The 22,332-nt window shown below is 26.7% G+C and overlaps 1 protein-coding gene, 3 non-coding genes and 1 pseudogene across 4 annotated transcripts; 4 read left to right on the plus strand and 1 right to left on the minus strand.

Moving 5' to 3' along the window:
* Positions 1-5,156: 5,156 nt before the first annotated feature.
* On the plus strand, positions 5,157-12,337 carry LOC107032622 (annotated as a pseudogene).
* A 5,945-nt stretch (positions 12,338-18,282) lies between these two features.
* On the plus strand, positions 18,283-18,379 carry LOC114074510. The gene has a single exon (XR_003574939.1). It is a non-coding gene; the product is annotated as a small nucleolar RNA R32/R81/Z41 (small nucleolar RNA).
* A 115-nt stretch (positions 18,380-18,494) lies between these two features.
* On the plus strand, positions 18,495-18,592 carry LOC114074509. The gene has a single exon (XR_003574938.1). It is a non-coding gene; the product is annotated as a small nucleolar RNA snoR31/Z110/Z27 (small nucleolar RNA).
* A 27-nt stretch (positions 18,593-18,619) lies between these two features.
* Positions 18,620-18,709, plus strand: LOC114074519. Its single transcript, XR_003574947.1, has one exon. It is a non-coding gene; the product is annotated as a small nucleolar RNA snoR116 (small nucleolar RNA).
* A 549-nt stretch (positions 18,710-19,258) lies between these two features.
* On the minus strand, positions 19,259-20,821 carry LOC107002017. Its single transcript, XM_015199950.2, has 3 exons — positions 20,558-20,821; positions 19,946-20,284; positions 19,259-19,534 (listed from the first exon to the last, which is right to left on the minus strand). Exons 1-3 carry the CDS (start codon positions 20,696-20,698, stop codon positions 19,334-19,336), a joined length of 681 nt encoding a protein of 226 aa, XP_015055436.1. The 5' UTR covers positions 20,699-20,821; the 3' UTR covers positions 19,259-19,333.
* Positions 20,822-22,332: the final 1,511 nt, after the last annotated feature.

Consider the following 22,332-nt stretch of genomic DNA (forward strand, 5'->3'; position numbering starts at 1 on the left):
TAGTAAATTGCTACAATTTTAATGGGTAATCGATTTACCCAATAAATTAATATTAAAAAACTAAATCAAATCAACATGAAAAAATCAAACATAATTAATTTGTTTTGACTTAAAAAGTTTAAAATTATTTGAGAGTATTTTTTGTAAGAGAAAAAGCAACTCAACTCAAATTGTGTACACACCCCTTAAACTGAGTATGATTGGAGCAAAAGAATATTTTTCTTTATTCATACCCTTGAAAAGGTTAATTTTGTCTTACATGAGACAAAATTTAGTAATTTTATATCTATTGATAAGATTTTTTCAACAACTGTCCAAAATTCTCTTTATTTGGGGCCCTCAAGTCATAAGATTGACTTTAGAAGGAGACCGGAGCCTAAAGGTATAAAATATTAATAAAAATTTTAAAATGGTATATAAAATTTATATTAATTAAAACGGTAAAATCGTTGGAACAACAGCGATTTTCATTTTAAAAAAATTAAAGAAGGCAGTGATTTTTTTAAAAAAAAAAATTAAAAATGATTTTCAATTTTTTAAATTTTTTTTTTAAAAAAAATGTAATTCGCTGCCAAAGGCAGCGATTTTTAAACCAAAAATTTTTTTTAAAAAAAAAAATTGAAATTCGCTGCCTAGGCAGCGATTTTCTTTAATTTTTCTTTTTAAATGGAAATCGCTGCCAGCGATTTTCTAAAAAAAAAAATTTTTTAAAATTTGAAAATCGCTGCCAAGGTAGCGATTTGAATTTTTTTTTAAAAAAAATCTCATTTTGCAAAATCGCTGCAGTAGCAGTGTTTTTGCTTTTTCTGGTGGAGTAAATCGCTGTTGTTTCAGCGATTTTGCCGTTTTGGTTAATATAAAATTTTATATACCATTTTGGAATTTTTGTTAATATTTTATACCCTTTAGACTCCGAACTCATTTTAGAAGGCACTATTAAATATTCAACGTTGTTGAGTCATATTTGACCTATTTTTCTTGCCACGTAACGCTGTCTGATTCGACTATGAACCCCACCACATATACTTCCTTAGTTCGAAATTATTTGTCATGTTGTGCTTTTCGAAAGTCAATTTGACTATTTTCAAAGTTAAATTAAATTACATTAATTCGATATTTTAAACAAAAAAATTAGATATATATTCTAAAACTATATGAAAAGTACTATAAATTGCAATTTTTTGTATATTACAGTGTTTTCAAAAACGTTTTTGGGGCGAGTCCCAGGGCGAGTTTCGAGGCGAGGCATACCAAAAACGATCTGGGGTGTAAATTAAAAATGTAGATCCATAAGGCGTAAGTCCTAAAATTTGAGGCGTAAGCCCTGAACATAAAAACGTAAGTCCTAAGCGTAAAAACGTACGCCCGGGCGTTTTTTACTTATTTTTTTAATTTTTTTTGCTTTAAATCATATCTTTATTATTGATTACTGATATTTCTCAAATAATAATTTTAACCATTTTTTCTTCATTATTGAATATTAATTTTTATCTCACATAAAAATCATAATTCATTGAAAAGTTTACTTATGCTTATTTTATTAGTAATAAAACTATAAAATTGAGTATACATGCGACTACGCCCCGTAAATCCATGGGACTTACGCCCCGTGTCTCGAGGCTTACGCCTCGCCCCATACTGTATAAAACGTCTCGCCTCACACCCTCGCCTTTTAAAACACTGGTATATTAATATGATGAAAACATACATCTTAAAATGTTAGTCAAAATTTTTACAATTTGACTATAAAAATAGAAATCATGACAAACAATATCGAACGAATGAATTACTATTTTTAACCCCACACCCTCACCTAATTATCTTTTGGCTATGACTTTTAATCCTCTTTTAGGTCTTTAATTATTTATTCTCATGTTATGTTTAACAAACATTATAGGTGTATGTATGCATATTTCCATAAGTCATAGTCGTTGTTGTCGAAATTAGATGCTTTTACATTTGAGTGCTATAACAAAGGGATTTAGTTCTTCCTCGTTCGATCCATTTTTACTTGTCATGTTTTGATTTATGGGTCAATTTAATTAATTTTTAAAAATAAATAAAATTAAAAAAATGATTCTAATATTTTAAATTTTGATGTTCGAGAACTGTATGAAAAATACTATAAATTGCAATTGTTCTCGTATAAATGTAATAAACGAAATGCATCTTAGAATTTTAGTCCACAATAGAATTAAAATAGAGGTTTTCTCTAACGTGACTCAATGAGAAATTTATGCTATAAAATGTAATTTTTTCACTCCATTCCAATCAAACCAGCTCACTGAAAAAATACATTTTGAGAAACATATTCCTATTGAAATAACCACTAAAGATTTTTTTTCTTTTCTCACTGATTCAATCGAAGTATCTATAGAATAGCTATTGGAACCTTTTTTTCATGGGGAAATTTCAACAAAAAAATTAGTGATTTCTTAATAATGGTCGAAGTTCAGGTTGTTTGACTCCTGGAAAGCAAATGGAACAAATAAAAAGGAAAAAAAGACAACTGACATCATTCTTTTACTGTAATACGTTATTTAAGTAAGTTCAATTTTAAAAATAAGAAAGATCATATATTTAAACTTTTATTTCATGGACTATATTAAATTATGTTTTTGGTATAATCGAGAGGAATTTTCGTGTCAATCGTAGGGGAAAAACTCGGTTATTCATCTTAAATCAGATTGGAGAAAGAATAAATCTAATCTATTGAAAATGACTCAAATTTATCTTTATTTTATATTTTTTTAGTCTAAAAATGTCACTCACTTTTTGTTTTTGTTTCAAAAATACCCCTCTTTTCACATTTTAATCTAAAAATACTTGACAAAAATGTATGTAATTGAATTGAATTCTTTTGTAACTAATTGATTAATTCTTTTATTAATTCTCAAAGACAATTTTTTATTTATTTAAGGGAAAACGGTCTGATATACCCCTCAACTTTGTCATTTAGAGCTGATATACCCCTAGTTATGAAAGTGACTTATATATACCCTTACTTGTAAACAAATGGCTCACATATACCCTTTTCCTCTAACGGAAATGAAAAAAATAATTTTAATCTAAATTTTTATTATTTTTTTCTAAAAAATATAATCCCATATGAGTAAATTTAATCCTCGTCAAACATTTTTTTTGACTTTTTCTGTTTCAATGACTAATTTATAATTATTATTTTGATAATCAAATTTATTTATGTTTCACTAATATTCTTGTAAAACTTATTGTAGATGACCAAATTTTTTTTTCGAATACGAAATTAAATTACAATACACACAGAAAAAATAATTTAAATTTTTTTTTTTAAAACTAAGGAATGAAAGACAAAAACAAAATAAGAATAAGAAACTCAAATAATTATAACAAAAGAAGTCAAAAAATAATTTATGTATGAAAAAAATTAAAATATACCTTGAACTTTGATAGAAGAATCATATATACCCCTAAATAATTTTTTAAAAAAAAATAGAAGTAATAAATATGAATTTAAAATTAATTTTTTAACTTCCGTTAAATGAAGTGTATATGTGAGTCATTTTGTAACGGCAGGGGTATATGTAAGCCGTTTGTATAACGGTAAGAGCATATATGAGCCACTTTTATAACGAGGGGTATATCATCTCCAAATGACAAAGTTAAGGGGTATTATCAAACCCTTTTCCCTTTATTTAAATTGTTAACATTAGCACATCCCAAGATATTTAAGCCTAAACAATATTTGAAATAAAAATAAATAAAAACATTTATGTTACGTTGTCACCTTTTTAGTAACAAGAGGGTAATTAAAGAAAAATTGAAAAAATCATTAGTTTAAATTTTTACAAAATATAACAACCGATCTAACGATAATCTTTTGTCTGATTATCTCCCATTATTAGCTAATTAAATTCCTAAACTATTCAATAATTTTATTCACGTGATATAAATATATTTCAACAATTTCAGCTCTTTAATGGAACAATTTCAACTTTTACAAGTCAAAGTCACAAATAGTGAATTTAATTATTTGTTAGTATTTCACATAAGATCTTATATATTCCTATCTTCATATTATTTGTTGCTTTATTTTTTGAATTATTTTGTTATCGTTATTTTCTTTCATTACTTTTCTTTGTTACAATAATAGGAAACATAAATGAATAAGAAATCAAATTACTTTGAGTTGTCGACTTTTTTTAAAGAAATATTGCTCATATCGATTTTTCCTTATACTACTTCAGGAGAGTCCTATTTAATTTTTTTTCCAGTTGAGGATCTATCAGAAATATATAGTCTCTACTCTACAAAGGTTTGGGTAAGCTCTATGCATACATCCTACCCCGTATCCTAATGCTTATCATTATTATATGTAGTTTTAGCGGCAATAGCTTAATTGTCGCTAAATATGTTATTTTAGCGATAATAGCTCAATTGCCACTAAATATGTTATTTTAGCGGCAATTATCACTCTTTGTATATGTCCCTAAAGCCTTTAGTGATATTCGATCTAATGACACTAAACTAATGTTAGTAAAAACTTTACTATTTTTTATTAATATATCTATTTATTATCGTTAAAAATTATTTTTGTTATTGCGTGTACATGACTTTTTAATTACTACTATATCTAACTAATTTTTTTTTCTCACATGCATGATGTCCCAAAGGGAAACCAACCAGCTGCCTTGGTGGTATATAAAGTACATTTTTAGGCAAAAAGTTTCAAAAAAATAGTAGTAATACTTTAGAGAAAAAAATGGAAAGTTATAACCTAATTGATATTACAATTAGATCGAACCTATAATTGATATTACAACGAATTGATTAGTAGTAATTGATCAATGTTTTTTTTTAAATAGTTGAATCCATTAAATTTAAATCGTAAATCCGTCTAATCTGCATTGTTATGCTATTGCATGCATTGAATTATTCTCATTTTCCCATATTATTTGCTCTTGGCAAAAACATTTTTTTGGATGCACGGATCGTCCCGTGGAGTACATAATGTAAAAGGTATTCCGTAGAATTCAGTAGCTTTGATTTGAATTCTATATTTGTTTTACATTTGGATCGAACTACTTGAAATAACTACAGAATTCAGAACTTATAAACTTCAAACTTCTGAATCCGTATTTGTTCTTCTAATACAATTTTGATTATTGCAGGAAACAATGTCAGTGTCAAATCAAATAGATGCAGCAGTAAATTACATAGAAAACTTGAAAATAAATTTGGAGATGAACAAGAAACACTTGGAAGAGTTGAAAATGGGCCTAAAGAGGGCCCAATCATTCAATCCAACTAATGAGCCCGGCCCAACTATAAAGTCAACCCCTCCTATTGAATTCCATGAAATGGGCCCAAACATGGTCGTTGTTTTAATAACTAGCCTTAATAATATAGCCACTTTTAATAACATCATTAGATTATGCCATGAGGAAGGTGTTGAAGTTATGTTTACAAGCTTTCAACTCAATGGAAAGTACTCTACATTGCATATTTCTCATGAAACTAAGGTAATGATGGAAAAAAAGTTAAAGTTTTCGACATGAATCAGTTGATATTTGAAAAAACGATTTAGTATTCGTAAGTTGAAGTTATTTTGTACATAAAAAAAAACAGTTGAAACAGAGAAACAACACCCTTAGTTATCTTAACTATTGTTTTATTCTGAACTAGAACTAACATTTTACTAATATTATTTGATTTATTTTAGGTGGATATGATTAACATAGATTCAAGAAAGGAATTTAGATCTACAAGTTTTTGTGATAAGATAAAAGAGTTGATTTATGGGCCATGTTGCAACAATTATATGGAGTATTCTCAAATGCAATTATGGGACTACATAATTGAATTTGATGCATTGGAGATATTAACAACTCCAAGTCAAAATACAAACATGCAAAATTGAGATTGTGTAAAATTTAATTTTTTTTAAAAGTTTAGTGTCTTATTAGATTCACGGTGTTTTCTATCAGGTTCAATTCTTCGATTTTTTATTCGAAAAATAAATTTTTTTGTTCACTTTTATTTGTTTACTATATTAAGAATATATTTGTATTTTTATTTGTTAGTTTTAGCATGTATCAAGACAAAAAAATATATTTTTTTCTTTATATTTTAACCTTGGTATTAATTATTTATTCTCCAAATCATTTCTCAAGAGTTTATAAGGGCTAAGACTATACATTAATTAATATGGATATTATCACTTTTAAAAATAATTGTTTTTCTATCCTGAATCAGTGATAAATTTGTATTATAAAACATGATTATCTCACCCATTTTCCATGATCGATTTAGTTTTGAAAATTTTGGATCACAAAAATTTGTATATTATAGCACACGAAAACTGGTAAAATCTGCATTTGTCTAATTTGGGGCTCGTTTAAACTTAAGAATAGGCATGTTTTTCACGTGGGACGAACTGGGTCCATAGAAAAGATTTTAACGGACGTCCATAAAAAAATTTGGCCATTTTATTTCAAAAATTTTGGATCACAAAAAACCATTGACTTATAGCACATAAAAATCGTCAAAATCTGCATTTACCTGTTTTGGAGCTCGTTTGAACTTTAAAATGCGCCCATTTTTTCTGTGGGATGAGCTGGGTCCATTACTAAGGTCTTAATGGACGTCCATTAGGTCCTCAGCTATGGACCTAGATCGTCCCGTGGAGAAAATAGACTCTTTTCATGTTCAAATGATTTACCATGAGTCGAACAAGCTCACTAGAAAATCATACTGTAAAATAGATTCTCACTGAAATATAGAAAAGCTTCTTAATTTTTTATATAAAAACCCTATTATTTTTTTCTCACTAATTTTATTAAATTATTTATGGGACTTATCACTAAATATTTTCAACATAAACACAATGATTTTTTTAAATAATGTGTTTAAATATTCAGACACTCTTATCATATTTTCAAGCTTATGTGGCACATTTTTTTAATAGTATATGATCAATAATAAAATTATTTTATATTAATATACGTTAAACAAAATCTCGTTCATTAAAAAATTTACATTATTTAGTTAGGTTAACATAACATTCCACATGTGTTCACTTTTTTAATATTATGATACTTTTTAATTAAATTTCTGACTACGCTAATATCGCTATATTCTTAAAAAAAGTCATAAATTTAATTGTTTTCTCTTTTTTATAACATTTTCATACGTGGTGAACAATATATTTAGTCAGTCCTATTTTTTTGTATATAGTTTTTCTTTTTTCATATTGACAAAGTCAATTTAAAACATTTTGAAATTCTAATTATAGCCGAAAATGGGACTGTTTTACATTGGATAAGGAATTTCCTTGTCCAAAACAAACCCTAATTTGAACTTTTTTTTTTCTTTTCTTATTATTCGGTTACAATGTCACATAAATTAAAACAGAGAAATTAATAAATTTAATTTGCAACCACTTGTGCATAACTTTCCTATGGAATTTCTCATTTTATGATTCCTTGTCAAAAACTAGTGTTTTTTTCCTCAATCAAATATAATTTACTCACTCAATATCGTACAAACTCTACAAAATAAAATTTAAAATTTTGAATTTGAATTTTTTTACTACTAATAATTACATAAAATATTGTTTACTCTAGTTATCAACATTTTTTCAAATGAAACTCAAACTATATTTGTTTAAACTAACATTTAATATTTGATCTATTTAAACTAAATTGGATTTGATGCATTGGAATAATTATAACCAACAAAAAGTCAAAATCCAAACATGTATAGTTACATGCAAAATGTTAATAAAACTCATACTTTTTCTAAGTTGATGATTATCAAACTTTTTGTTATTAACAAAGATACAAAACTAGCCTATGAAAACATGATTCTTGCACTTCTTCTTAATTAGTAGGTTAATAATTCACTTATTTATTAATTCGTTTCATTTTGACATGTTCAATTCAACTTATTTAAATCATGAGTTGATAAACTCATGTTGCTCAAGTTGACACATAATTTTTTATATATATGTATGAGGCACTTTACGCTTAGATAAATTATAAGAATTAAATGAAAAATTAGTGAAAATTGAGCGAGCTGAACTTTATATGAATTTATTTTTCAGTTCATTTTAGCTCAATTCCTTTTAATCTAAGAAATTTTATTAATTCAATCTATTTTAATTTACACATACAAAAACAAATGACATATCGCATGAATCAGCACGCGGACCCCGAGGAAATGCATGTTTCCGTCGAATCAAATTAAATTTGTAATAAGTCTATAGTCTCTAATTAATGTTGTCAAGTCAATTTATACAAGGACTTGACTAATTGAAATTGGCAATGTGGTTTTACATTTGAGTGGTTTAACAAAAGTATTTATGTAGATTCAATTCAAAGGTAAATAATGTGTCCCATCCCAATTATTAATATAATTACACTTTTTTTTTCAATCCATTTAGTAAGAATTAGATAAAATTTTGACTCATTCACATCTTAATTATGACACACTCCATTAAATCCTAAACTCCCTTTAAATTTTAACTCTTCTCTCTCTATGACCATCAAAATCCTAAAGCATTTCAATAGTCACGATAAATTTATTTTGCGGTGATAATATCTTGAATTATGGAATCAAAATAAAGAAGTGAAGGCTCACAAAAATGAAAATGCTACGTGACACTGACTTAAAATAGTTTTATGGGGTAATAAAATATCCACAAACTTTAAATGTCTTTTTAAAAATTCAGGACAACTTCTAGTGTCAATTTTATATCTTTTTTCGTGTGTATATTATAATAAAATGGGAAAAGGGTCTGATATACCCCTTAACTTTGTCATTTAGAGCTAATATACCCCTTGTTATGAAAGTGGCTCATATATACCCCCTACTTGTAAACAAATTGCTCACATATACCCTTTTCCTCTAACGGAAATGAAAAAAATAATAATTTTAATCTAAATTTTTATTATTTTTTTCTAAAAAATATAATTCCATATAAGTAAATATAATCCTCGTCAAACATATTTTTTTTGACTATTTTTTATTTCAATGACTAATTTATAATTATTATTTTGATAATCAAATTTATTTATGTTTCACTAATATTCTTGTAAAACTTATTGTAGATGACCAAATTTTTTCTTCGAATACGAAATTAAATTACAATACACACAAAAAAAATAGTTTAGTTTTTTATTCTTTAAACTAAGGAATGAAAGGGAAAAAAAACAAAATAAGAATAAGAAATTCAAATAATTATAATAAAAGAAGTCAAAAAATAATTTATGTATGAAAAATTAAAATATACCTTGAACTTTGATTGAAGAATCATATATACCCCTAAATAATTTTTTTAAAAAAATTAGAAGTAATAAATATAAATCTATAACTAATTTTTTAACTTCCGTTAAATGAAGGGTATATGTGAGCCATTTTGTAACGGCAGGGGTATATGTGAGCCGTTTGTATAACGGTAAGGGCATATATGAGCCACTTTTATAACGAGGGGTATATTAACTCCAAATGACAAAGTTGAGGGGTATATCAGACCCTTTTCCCTAATAAAATTTTGCTCAAGCAACATCAATCTATTACTGTTATAATATGTCTTATAAGTAAGATTGACCTAAAAATAATCATATAAACAAGAGTCATTATAGGACTACTATATTTCACTAAGAATCTAATAGTAAGGTTAAAATGTTTTTACAAAATAATTTTTTGCGTGTGATATAAATTCAACAATATCAGCTGATTTAGCTCTTTGTTTCCTCACTATTCCCTCTCCCAAAATAAAATACAGACCAAAAAAGGGACTAAAGACTCAAGGAATGTACATGTGTTTCACCTTTCATAAGTCAATTCCTAAGTGCAAAGATTCTGTATTTTTTTTTTTATATTAAATGGATATTAATTAAGTCAACTAAAGATCAATTATTATGTTTATTTTATATTGTTGTAGAAAAATTCATAAATTTTGAATTCACATTAATATTTATAAATTATTTGGGTTTTTTTTTGCTTTTGGCACACACACACCCTTTTCAAAATTACTTATTCCTAAAAATTAAGAAGGATTTTGATTAAATTTTGGATTTGAGATATATGATAATTACACTGCACTATTATTACTATAACAACGATCACAATAACAGTAACATAATCAGTTTAGTAAGATTTGAGAGGGTAGAGGGTAAAGTGTATGTATATCATAGCTTATTTCTAATTTAGAGGTAGCTAGAGAAATTGTTTCGGATATACTAGCTCCACAAAATGAGGCATTGTGTTACGCATACCGTACTTTTACCTTAGAGCTAGGTAGCTAAAGAGATTGTTTCTAATAAAACTCTCAGCTCAAGTCCAAAAAATTAAAGATAACGAAAGTAGAAAAACAACATATAATTATTACAAAATAAAAAATATATAGTAACAGAACATAAACTACAACAAACAATACGATAGTCGAGATATAAGGAATAACAAACAGTATCAAAAATTGAAAAATAAGAATATATACTAGAGCTACTATGACTGCTAATATGAACCAATTGAAAGATTACGACTATACAACCAACTAATTTTCTAACCTAATTTGTGTATTATTCACGTCCTTCAATCTAAGGTCATATCCTCGATAAGCTCAACTATGTCATCATGTCTTGTCTATGCCTTTCTTGAAATCATCCATATCCAACCTCATTCCTCTGTACTAGGACATTCATGCATCTCCTCTTCACATGTCTGAACCGTCTCTGCGTCACTGTCCATATATTGTACTCCACCAAAGTCACTTTCACCTTATCTTGGGTATTCTCATTTTTAATTTTATCTCTCCTAGTATGCCGACAAATCCATTACAACATCCTCATTTCCGTAACTTTCATCTTCTGATTAGACAATATAATGCTCCGCTTTATGCAACATAGTCGATCTAATCAACACTCGTAAAACTTTGCCTTTCAATTTTAATTTATTGGCAAATTCCCATTAATGATTTTATGTCATGAATTGGATCAATTCTCTTTTAGTTGATTTTTTTTTCAACATGATGCATGTTCTTTTTGACTCCAAGGGGGGCACCAGCTGCTGCCTTGGTGTGTGGAATCTATAAAAGGAACACTTCTCATAATAAACTATTGAGAGCTAACAATATTTTTAGTTCATCCAAATAGGCAAATACTAGAGAAAAAAAGTTTTTTAAAAAATAAAAAAATAGTACTCACAAAAAAAAAAATGGAAAATTGCCTCAAGTCTAAATTAGCTCCAAAATTAGAAAGGAAATATGTGGAGAAAAATAGAAGGAATCATATGAAAAATCTATGTAATCAACTTCATTCCATGCTCCCTACCTCTAAGGTAATTAGTCTTTAAAGTTTTTATTATTGAATTTAAATTCTGAATTCATAGCTTTCAAATTTTGATATATATAATATTACAATGAATTTAGTCAGTAAAACTGATAAAATTTAAATCTTGAATCTCCTACATTGCATGCATCCAATTATTCTCCTTTTCTCTTATATAGGATTATTAATGATCACTTGCTTTTAGCTTAAATCATTTGTGCATGCATGCAAAGTCGGAGTATAGATTAAAAGTTATTCTGTAGAATTCAATAGCTTTGGTCCAAATTTTATATACAACATCACGAAAGAACTAAAATACAGAACAGATAAACTTCAAACTCCTGAATCCGTTTCGCGTAACATATTCTTTTTCTAATTGCAGGAAACAACAATGGCAGTGCCACATCAAATAGATGCAGCAGTGAACTACATAGAAAAATTGAAAATGAATTTAGAGAAGAACAAGAAGCACTTGGAAGAATTGAAAATGGGCCTAAAGAGGGCCCAATCACTCAATCAAACTAATGAGCCCGGCCCAATTACAAAGTCACCAACTCAGATTGAATTCCATGAAATGGGCCTAAACATGGTTGTTGTTTTAATAACTAGCCTTAATAATATAGCCACTTTTAATAACATCATTCGATTATGCCATGAGGAAGATGTTGAAGTTGTGTCTACCAACTTTACACTCAATGGGAACTCTACACTGCAAATTTCTCATGAAACTAAGGTATTTGAAAGTTTGAAATTGTTTTTTCGAATACGAAAAAATAGCTAAAGCTTGTGAGTCATTATTGTTGACACTCAATTTTTTGCAGATGAATAAAAGTTCAACGACTTTGTTCGATAAGATGAAGGAGTTGATTTATGGACCCTCTCATGATGGAAATGATGTGGATTCCCAATTACATTTATGGGACTACAAAATTGAATTTGATGCATTGGAATTATTACCAACAACAAGTCAAAATACTAACATGTATAGTTACATGCAAAATATTTATGAAATTCCTACTTTTTTCTAAGTTGAATTAGTTTTTCATTGAACATAAAAACAATTGGTTCATGCAAGATAAGTATTTGTTATCAAGTCTCAAATTCTTTTATTGTACTATTAAAATAAAGAGTTTTCTTAGCTTTGTTTCAACTTTCTATAATTTGTAAAACTAATCATCAATTTGATGAAATATGTTGAGGTTATTGTAGGAACTCAATTAGCAACAACAATAAACCATGGTACTTTGCAAAGAATGCAAGAACGACACTAAGAAAATCAGCATAAGTACTTCTGCTTAAGGATGAAATACAAAAATAAAAAAATTATCTATTTTTTAATTAAAAGTGAATAAATAAAATAATATTAGCACGATAATATTAGAAAAAAAACTCACAAACTTTAAATTTTAGATCAACCGATGAAGGGGGCAATGAAAGGCTGGAGCATTGAGTGCAGGAGAAAGATAATCAATATGAAATGTTAACTTTTTTTTCTTATTCATTTTTTTATCTCTCTTTTTTCTTTTTTTTATTAAATAGGAAAATTACAAAAAAAAAATGTCTCCAAAGAATATCAAGAAATAACAAAAAAGACAAAAATATGAAGATATAATATCTTGTGAGGTACCACAAAAGTGCCAACATCATAATTAGACTTTATTCCATTCCATAACTCAAATATTCTATTACATTTTTAATTTTTCTCCTAATATATTTTAAAAATATGTTTAATTTGAGATAATTTATAACTATACTTTTAATTTGTAAGGTTCAATTTGTATCCGTTAAATATTATTATACAAATTAAAAATGAAAAAAAATTAAATACATAGTTTGGGTATGCTTTCCATGTTATACGTATTTCCTTATCTGAAACACAAATTTAATTTTTTCACTCTCTCCGTTTCATTTTATATGTCATCTTTCAAACTTCAAAAATCAAACAAGTCTATCGTTATAACCATACAAGATGAATATTTGCAAAAATGCTAGAATGACACTAAGAAAATAAGCACGAGTACTTGTGCTCAAGGATGACACACAAAAATCGAAAAAAATATTTTTTATTAAAAAACGAATAAATAAAATAATGTTAAAATAATAATAGTATAGAGACTCATAAATTTAAAATTTTAGATCAATTAGCGACCAACGAAAATTCACCATTTCAAATTTTAAATTAATCTGCGATCAAACAAAAATGGTAATAGTAGAGGAAGATAATCAATATGAAATTAATTTGTTCTTATTTATTTTCATATCTACTCATAACCTATAAAAAAAAACTGAATTTTAATTTTACAATTAAAACCGCCGAACTCAATAAAAGACAATTTTGAAAGAGAGCTTTCGATCTCTCTTTCTTTCATTTTTTAAAATAGAAAAATTACAAGAAATGTCTCCAAATAAATGACAAAAATATATATAAAAAAAACAAACTCAACATGCACACATGCAAAAAAAAATGACAAACATATCGAGATCGGAAAAATCTTTTTGGCCAGAAAATTTTATTATAATAATATTTTACCTATATTATTTTATCTTTTGAATATTTTTACATTTTGAACTTTAATATATTTTAATTAAAAAATAAAAAAAGATCAGTTTACTTTAAAATAAAAAATATATATATTATACACTTTTAAAATTTTCTAACTAAATTGTAATTAAATTTTCTGACTATTTAACATTATCCATCGAGAAAATAAATAATTGCAAATGTAAACTCTTATGTCGACTAGGGCCAAGGCTACTTCAAACATCTTTATTAGAGTAAATTTTATTTATGTATCACGTGTTTTCTCGTAATATATCTCAAAAAATATGTTTGACTTTTTATTTGGAAAAAAATAATTTGAGATAATTTATAACGATACTTTTAATTTTTATAGTTCAATTAGATAAAAGGACAATGACATCGTCAAATTTAATACAAAATTGGAAAAAATATTAATTGTTTATAATAAGTTAATAGATATATGTAGTGGGACTCAGCCTAAATTTGCATTTGGCACTGATTTTACTTTTTTGCAGACGAAAAAAATGAATTAAGGGCCAATTTTGGTCAAAAATATAGAAATTAGAGAACTCATACTATAATTTGAAGACTTCGATAATGTTTTTATTATATGAGGAATTTATTAGCAGATTAATTTACTTGTCACTTTTTTCTTCTCATAAATTTAATTTACTTGTCACTTTAACTTTAAAAGTTAATCAAGTTAATTAATAATTTTTTAAAAAATATAACTGCCTTTGTTTGCTTCTTTGGAGCAATTGAATTGGTACTTTTAAATTTCCAAAGTAATTTGTGTTTCTCAAAATATTTTATTGTAATTTTAAAATTAGTTGTATAAAATTATTTGATATTTTGGATTTTTTTGATAAAATTAATTTTTCTTTTATCATTTTATTTTTACTAGTAATTTTTTTTGAAGACTATAAACAACTCAATAAAATAAATATTTAATTAATGTATATCTTATCTTAAGACATAATAATAAGTAGAAGTAAATATATATTTTAAAAATACTCCTTCTAATTAATATTTTTTATGAGATGTACTGTAAACAAGAAACACAATAGATAATTTGACAACTTTCACATATAGCAAACATAAAATTCATATTTGTATGTTATACCAAAGTTTGCATAATTGCGCTCCATAACAAACATACATATATATAGTTCGCTATACATATACAGTTGAAGCGAATTGTATAAAACGAGAAAGAGAGAAATTATATACAATTTGAATTTGCATAAAACGAGAAAGAGAGAAAGGCAAAAGAAACTGGGCAGGGAAGTATTTTTATTGTATAATTATTAGTGTATAGGATGAAAATATACTTATTTGCATGTGTATATACAATTTTCTCTCGCTTTATACAAACAGAAACGCAATTTATACATTTCGTTTCTGTTTGTATAAGTGAGAGAGGCGAGGTAGCGAGCGGATTAGGGAGAGTGGCGAGCGAGATCTAGGAGAGGGGAGAGAGGTGAATGGAAATATATGCATTTATACAATTTCCTCTCGCTTTATACAAACACAAACACATTTTATACATTTGTGTTTGTATAAAAGCGAGAGAGGCGAGCGATACTGTCACCAAACGAGAGTAGCGAGCGAGATTTCACCAAGGAGAGTGGCGAAAATAGCTATAGTTTGCTATAAGGTATAATTAAATCAAAATATATTTATAACATTAAATTTGAATTAATAGTTTGCTATCATATACAATTTTACCTAGATAATTTGAGATGGAAAAAAATATTATTTATTAATTGGTACAACATTAAAACTTTGGAGCCAGTGGGTTTATGTTGCACAATGTATAGTTTATTTTTTTGTTTTGTTAGGAATAAACTATTAAATTTATTTTCACATCATCGACATGAATTATTAAGAATAGAAAAAAAAATCTTTAATCATTTTCATGTCACCTCATAACCTCATGTCTACACAAAGTCTTATGATTAGGACCAAAAAAATAGACTCATGAATGAAAAAGAGCTTTCAATCTCTCTGTTTTTTTAAAAAAATAAAAATAAAAAAATTATAAAAAATATATTGAAACAAATAATAAAGAAACTCTACGTGTACACATGCAAAAAATGACAAAAATATCGATAAAATATAAAATCACTATATACGTCAAATTTTGTATCGATTAGGGCTAACAAAAATTAGAAAAGTGTCAACATCGTTAGACTTATTTGAATTCATTACTCCAATATCATTTATTAGTTTACGATCACACTTTTTTCACATATTAATATAGTATATTCTGAAAACGGAAAAGGGCCTAAAATACCCTCGAAGTATTGAAAATGGTACACAATTACCCTCCATCCACCTATTGGCCCCCAAATACCCTTCACATCCACCTTTGGGTCCAAAATTATCCCTTTATTAACGGACCAAAATTAAAAATAATTAAATAATAATTTTTAATGACGTGGCACTCAACCATTGGTTGTAATTTAATTATTTAAAATAATTTTAAACCCACCCATTTTAACTAAGAAAAGCTTCTCTTCTCCCTCCCTCTTTCCTTTCTACTGCTACTAAATACCAACAATTTCTGCTCATCTTTCTTCATTCTCTCTCTCTTTGATTCACATTTTTTCCAACTTCAAAACACAAACAAAAGCTTAACGCCAAAAAGCAAAGCACCTAATAATCAAATCAAATTCCTCTCTCGCGCTCAGGTAAGCACTCATAATCTACTCTGTTTTTCTTTTCTTTTCTTCTCTCGATTGATCGATCGATATCTATGTTATTATATATTTTTGTGTTTTATTATTGTCTTTATGTTTAAATCTGTGAAGTTATATAGTACTAGTTCAATTTTCTCTCTTAACACTTAGGCAATCCTTGTGTACAGGTTGTTGGAGATTCAATTGCATTTGCACTGGGATTGGCAACCACACTAGCATTATTGGGTATTGCGGCTGCATTTGCTGGAAAGGCATATGGCCAAATAGGACAAGGATTAGACTTAAAAGTAATGGGTGGGTTTAGTTAAAATGGGTGGGTTTGTTAAAATGGGTGGGTTTAAAATTATTTTAAATAATTAAATTACAACCAATGGTTGAGTGCCACGTCATTAAAAATTATTATTTAACTATTTTTAATTTTGGTCCGTTAATGAAGGGGTAAATTTGGACCTAAAGGTGGATGTGAAGGGTATTTGGGGGCCAATAGGTGGGTGGAGGGTAATTGTGTACCATTTTCAATACTTCGAGGGTATTTTAGGCCCTTTTCCGTTCTGAAAAATATATGATTTTTATTTATTTTTAAAAAAATATATTAAGAGACTTGTTCTAAGATTCAATGTTTTATATTTAATTAAATATTTGTAGAAATAGTAGAGAATAAATAATATTTATCTTGGACCACTCTTTGTAGTGTGTATAACTTCCCTAGTTAGCCTCCTTTGTTATATTATTTGCTTGTACAAAACACATTTATAATATTTTGTAATTTTTGTCAATTAAATGAATGAACAATGGCATGGTCATTCTAATAAAAAATTAGAAAAAGGAATAATCATTTGAGATAAGTCAATAAATATATAGAATGGACTTTAGCCGAAATTCACATGTAATAGTTTTTCTGATATTGATGGTTTAAATTTATATTTTTGAATTAAAAGTCTCAAGGAAACTAATACAAGTAGAAGATAATGATCTAACGAAAATATTCAATCAAATAAAAAGACTTTATACTTTTCCAAATACACATATTTCTTATAGAATAATGTTAACAGTTCCTTTAAACCGTTACCTCAGCCGAAAGAAGTTTTTTCAAAATTAAAATTGATTAAATCTTCTTTAAGATCAATAATGTCCCAAGAGAGATTGAATGAATTGACTATTTACCATTTGAAAAAAGAATTATCAAAATAAATTGATTACAAAACAGTACATAATGACTTCACATCTAAAATAACTAGAAAAGTAGATTTTAAATAAAAGCCTTTATGATGAAAAAAATAAAATATTAGGGCCCCTCTCTTCAGTTTCGCTTTAGGCGCCTAATGTAGTTGAGTTGGCCCTGTGTATAGTTCAATCATAACATTATTTTGTTGTAGTACTATTCTATCACTATCTATTGTTCTGTTTACTACATATTATCTCTTCTACTTTCATTACGTCTGTTACTATCCTGAGCCGAGAATCTATCGAAAAACACCTAGATCTACACGATATGTTATTATTGAAATTCGAAATCAATCAAATAAGTTAAAATAAATATAAAGTGAAACATATAATAAATTGGGCTTTTGGACTTGGTGGGAGTAATTGGGCCTAACCATCAAATAAGATGGGCCTTAATCTAATTAGGGCTCCATATTCCTCTTCTCCTCCTATAAATCCCTCAATTCTGTACACAACTCTTTTACACTGCGCCGATCTCAATTTTTCTTCTTTCTCTGTATTTTTTGTATTTTTTTTTCTATCTATTGAATGAAAATGATGAATATAAGGAGAATTGATGATCAATTTTTGTTCAAATGATTCAAAAATATATCCTTATTCGCTACGTTCTTTCTGATTCATTATCTTTTTATCTTTTTCTTTTCACCTTTATTTTATCTTTTTCAGATCTTATATGTGAGATCGAAGATTAATTTCTTCGATAATTATTATCTCAAAAAATAATGTTTTATAGTCTATATAAGTATATGATGAAATTATAAAATCTTAGGACACCTTCTGACACAGTACGCCAAATGCTGTGTATGAGAAAAGATTTTATTTTTTCTGATACTTAAAAATTATATTCAATTTTATATGATTTAAGGCAATGATGATTGAAATTTTATACCATCAAACTAAGAAAGCTTAATTATAAGCTTATTGATTTATCTCAATTCTTATTTTCTGAGCCTATTTATTTAAATTGATTTAATTATTATTATTATTATTTAATAAAAAGGCAATAAATTAGAGTCTCTGGTACACTTTTTTTTAATAGTGTATACAGCGCTGTACGTTGCCAATAGTAAAATGTGGTTGATATTCTGGCACGATTATTAATTACAATTGTTATTGTGCATTCAAATGCCTCTACATTTTTATTTAAAATTAAATTAATTAATAAGCGAATCAAAATAAATTGAGTTAATTAACGAGGGTAAAGGCAATAAATTAGAGTCTCTGATACACTTTGTTTATAGTGTATTTAGCGCTGTACGTTGCCAATAATAAAATGGGGTGGAGATTATAGCACAAAGATTATTTTTAATTATTTTTGTGCATTCAATGCCTCTATATTTTCTTAATATTTCATCAAACTCAAGACGATAAAATTTTGTTTAACAAATAAATTTAACATGCTTTTGTAAAAAAATATTATGAATTAATTGATTAATGAATATGCTTTTTCCTATTTTATTCTGGTAATTCAACTATTTTGAAGAATAAAAAGAGGTTCGATATTCATTTAATTTAAAATAAAGATGTTAACATAATATGAATGAATTTTAATTGTTACAGTGAAATAATAAGATAAATTAATTGTACATATTTGGATTATGACTTGTTGATGGTAGAAATTCTACGTCATAACCTTTTAATAATTCATATTCAACTATATAATCCCATAAATATAATTGGGATTCCAATTCATTGTCATGTGATTTTCCATGAAGTAATTCCTTCAGCTTATCACATAAATTTGCAGCTCTCAATTCCATTGTTGAACTCATGTTGATCTACAATTAAAAAAAATAGTGACGAAATGTCATGCATTTTTCTAATCTTTGTACAAATATTTTTGACATAAGAAATTCAATTATATTTATGAATCACTAATTTTAACAAAGGACAAATGTCATTCATGATGTGTTTAATACGATAGAAGCCAATTTCTGAAAACAACTTTAAAAATGATATATTTTCTAGTGTTTGATTGAACGATGAAATATGCTCTTTAAAAACAATAACAATTATCACGATTGATAGGAGTAATTTTTGAGTATTAAAGATAGATAATGCATATTGATTTTATAGGATTAGAATGAATAGTTGAGAAAAACTATAAAAGAAAAATGTTATCCTAACGAAATATGTTGACGATTAAATATCAAAATATAACTTATTTTTCGAAGAATACAAAATCATACCTTAGTTTCATGAGAAATTTGCAGCATAGAGTTTCCATTTAGTGTAAAGTTTGTATACACAACTTCAACACCTTCATCATGGCACAATCTAATGATGTTATTAAAAGTGGCTATATTATAAAGGCCATTTATTAAAACAACAACCATATTTGGGCCCATTTCATGGAATTGGATCTGAGGTGATGATGATGACTCTGTACTTGGGCTAGGCCCATTAGTTGAATTGGCTGATTTGGGCCTCTTTCTACCACTCATCCTACTTAATTCTTCCAAGTGTATCTTTTTTTTTTCCAATTTAATTTCTGAACTTTTGATTTTATCTTGCAATCCCATTGTTTCCTGCAATATATTCAATAAAATTGATTATTATACGCGTTTCAAGCTCATTCATTATAAACTCATCTTAATTCAGTACTTTCAATGCTGTGGTATAAGACTATAAGTCTACGTATAAAAGTAACAAAATGGTACTAATAGTTATGAGTCAACCATTTGTACTTTCTCTGTTTCAATTCGTTTGTCTGATTTGACATGACGTAAAATGTAAGTCAATAAACAAGACTTCTTTTAACCTGTACGACAAATTATAATGGAGGAGGAGAAAACGCGAACCTGAGAGTGATGAGTAGAAGGGATCAATGAAAAAAGTTGATTGCATAGATTCTTCATATAATTCCTTCTATTTTTCTCCACATCTTTTCTTTCCAATTTTACCCCTACCGGAGCTGAACTTGACCTCCGGCAACCTTCCATTTTTAGAAACTTTTTCTCTGTTTTTTTCTTTCAACTTTATTTAAGGAAAGGGCAAATTTGTAAATGAATTACTTTAAGTTCTAAGAAAAGTATGTCACTTGAAAATAATATAATATTGTTATAAAACTAAAAACTCTTTTTATAGACTCCATCAAAGTCACTGTTTTTTCTTCTCTAGGTCAACCACAAGAAGCCAAAAAAAAAAGCAAGTGGATTAAAGATATTTTTATTTCATAATATTAAGTTTTATTTTTATTATTATTACGAAAATAATTTATGCAAGTGTACACGATCTTATCCCTGTTATATATAGATAAAAAAGTTACTTTCGATAGAATCTCAGCTTAAGTAAAACATATCGAAATTAAGAATAAAAAATTACAACAATGAATAAGCTACACTTCAAATAAATGTGAAAGTGAATAATAATAATAATAATAAAATACGATAATTGAAATAATTTTTTATAATAATAATACTATTGGTGAGAGAATAAAAAATATATACTAAATCAACATAGATAGTGGTATAGTTATGAAATTGTTTGCTTTAACCAGAGATCTCGAGTTTAAATTTATGAAAAAATTTATATTAAAAGACCTATTTCTAAATAAATTTTGTAAATCACGATCCAGATTTATATATATATATAAAATTAAAAAAAGAAAAGCTCAATGTGAAAAAACCTGGCCGTTTTATGACTTGGAATTGACTGTTGAAACACGTGCTGTGTTTGAGTACTTACTAAGATATTTCCCAAAAAGAAAAAAAAAGACAAAATTGATTTCTTATGTTCTAGATGATGAGAATCAAAATTTAATACTCTGCTCGTTTTATAAAGAATAATTTAATTTAATTTGATACGGAATTTAAGATTATATAAAAGATTTTTGAATTTCGTGATCTTATATTAAAATTAGATAAAATGTATAAAATTATCTTTTCATCTTGTGACCTTAAACATGTAACGTAAAAAATTGAAATTAAAATATCATTAAAAAAAGAAAGAAATTATTCTTTTTAAAATAGAATAAAAAAGAAAATAAATATTTTTTTTAAAATGGAGAGTACTTAATATTCATCAAATTTTCTAAAGTAATAAATATATAAAATTCCTCAACATTAACATAACTCTGTCTTGTTAATCTCCATACTAACGTGAAATATTAATTTTAAACACATTTAAATAATTAATTTATTAGTTTAATATATTAAACGAAATGAGGAATAAAAATAGGAAAAATATCTAAATACTCCGAATTAAAATGACACATGTCTTTTAATTTGGGTCACTTTCTACTTGATGGAGTGGGCTCTATTTTTTAAATTTTTTTTCTGTTTTCATTTTCACATTTGAACTAAAAATTATATAAGAATTCATTTATATTATTTTATTCGTCTCAAATTTATTATTATATTTAATTTTTTTCAAATAATTTAAAATGATTTTTTTTAAATTCAATAATTTTATAACCGAATATAATCTTTTAGCGCTAACTTTTAAAAAATAAAATTTCATATTCTAATAGTTCCGTTAATAAAATAATAATTAATTTGAAACGAAAAACTTGACGGCAATTTCGGCTGGGTCAAGTCATTATTGACTCGTGCACATTCTTCCAAATTGATTTGAT

The sequence above is a fragment of the Solanum pennellii genome, chromosome 10 (assembly GCF_001406875.1).
Source record: "Solanum pennellii chromosome 10, SPENNV200".
NCBI classification, from domain to species: domain Eukaryota; kingdom Viridiplantae; phylum Streptophyta; class Magnoliopsida; order Solanales; family Solanaceae; genus Solanum; species Solanum pennellii.

Bases quoted from the DNA above. Each gene is read 5' to 3' on its own strand.
- LOC107002017 (XM_015199950.2), bottom strand. From the start codon at position 20,698: ATGGAAGGTTGCCGGAGGTCAAGTTCAGCTCCGGTAGGGGTAAAATTG. The intron at 20,285-20,557 runs GTTCGCGTTTTC...AATATATTGCAG, and splicing joins CTTCTACTCATCACTCTCAG to GAAACAATGGGATTGCAAGA. The intron at 19,535-19,945 runs GTATGATTTTGT...TTTTAATTGTAG, and splicing joins AAATTTCTCATGAAACTAAG to ATCAACATGAGTTCAACAAT.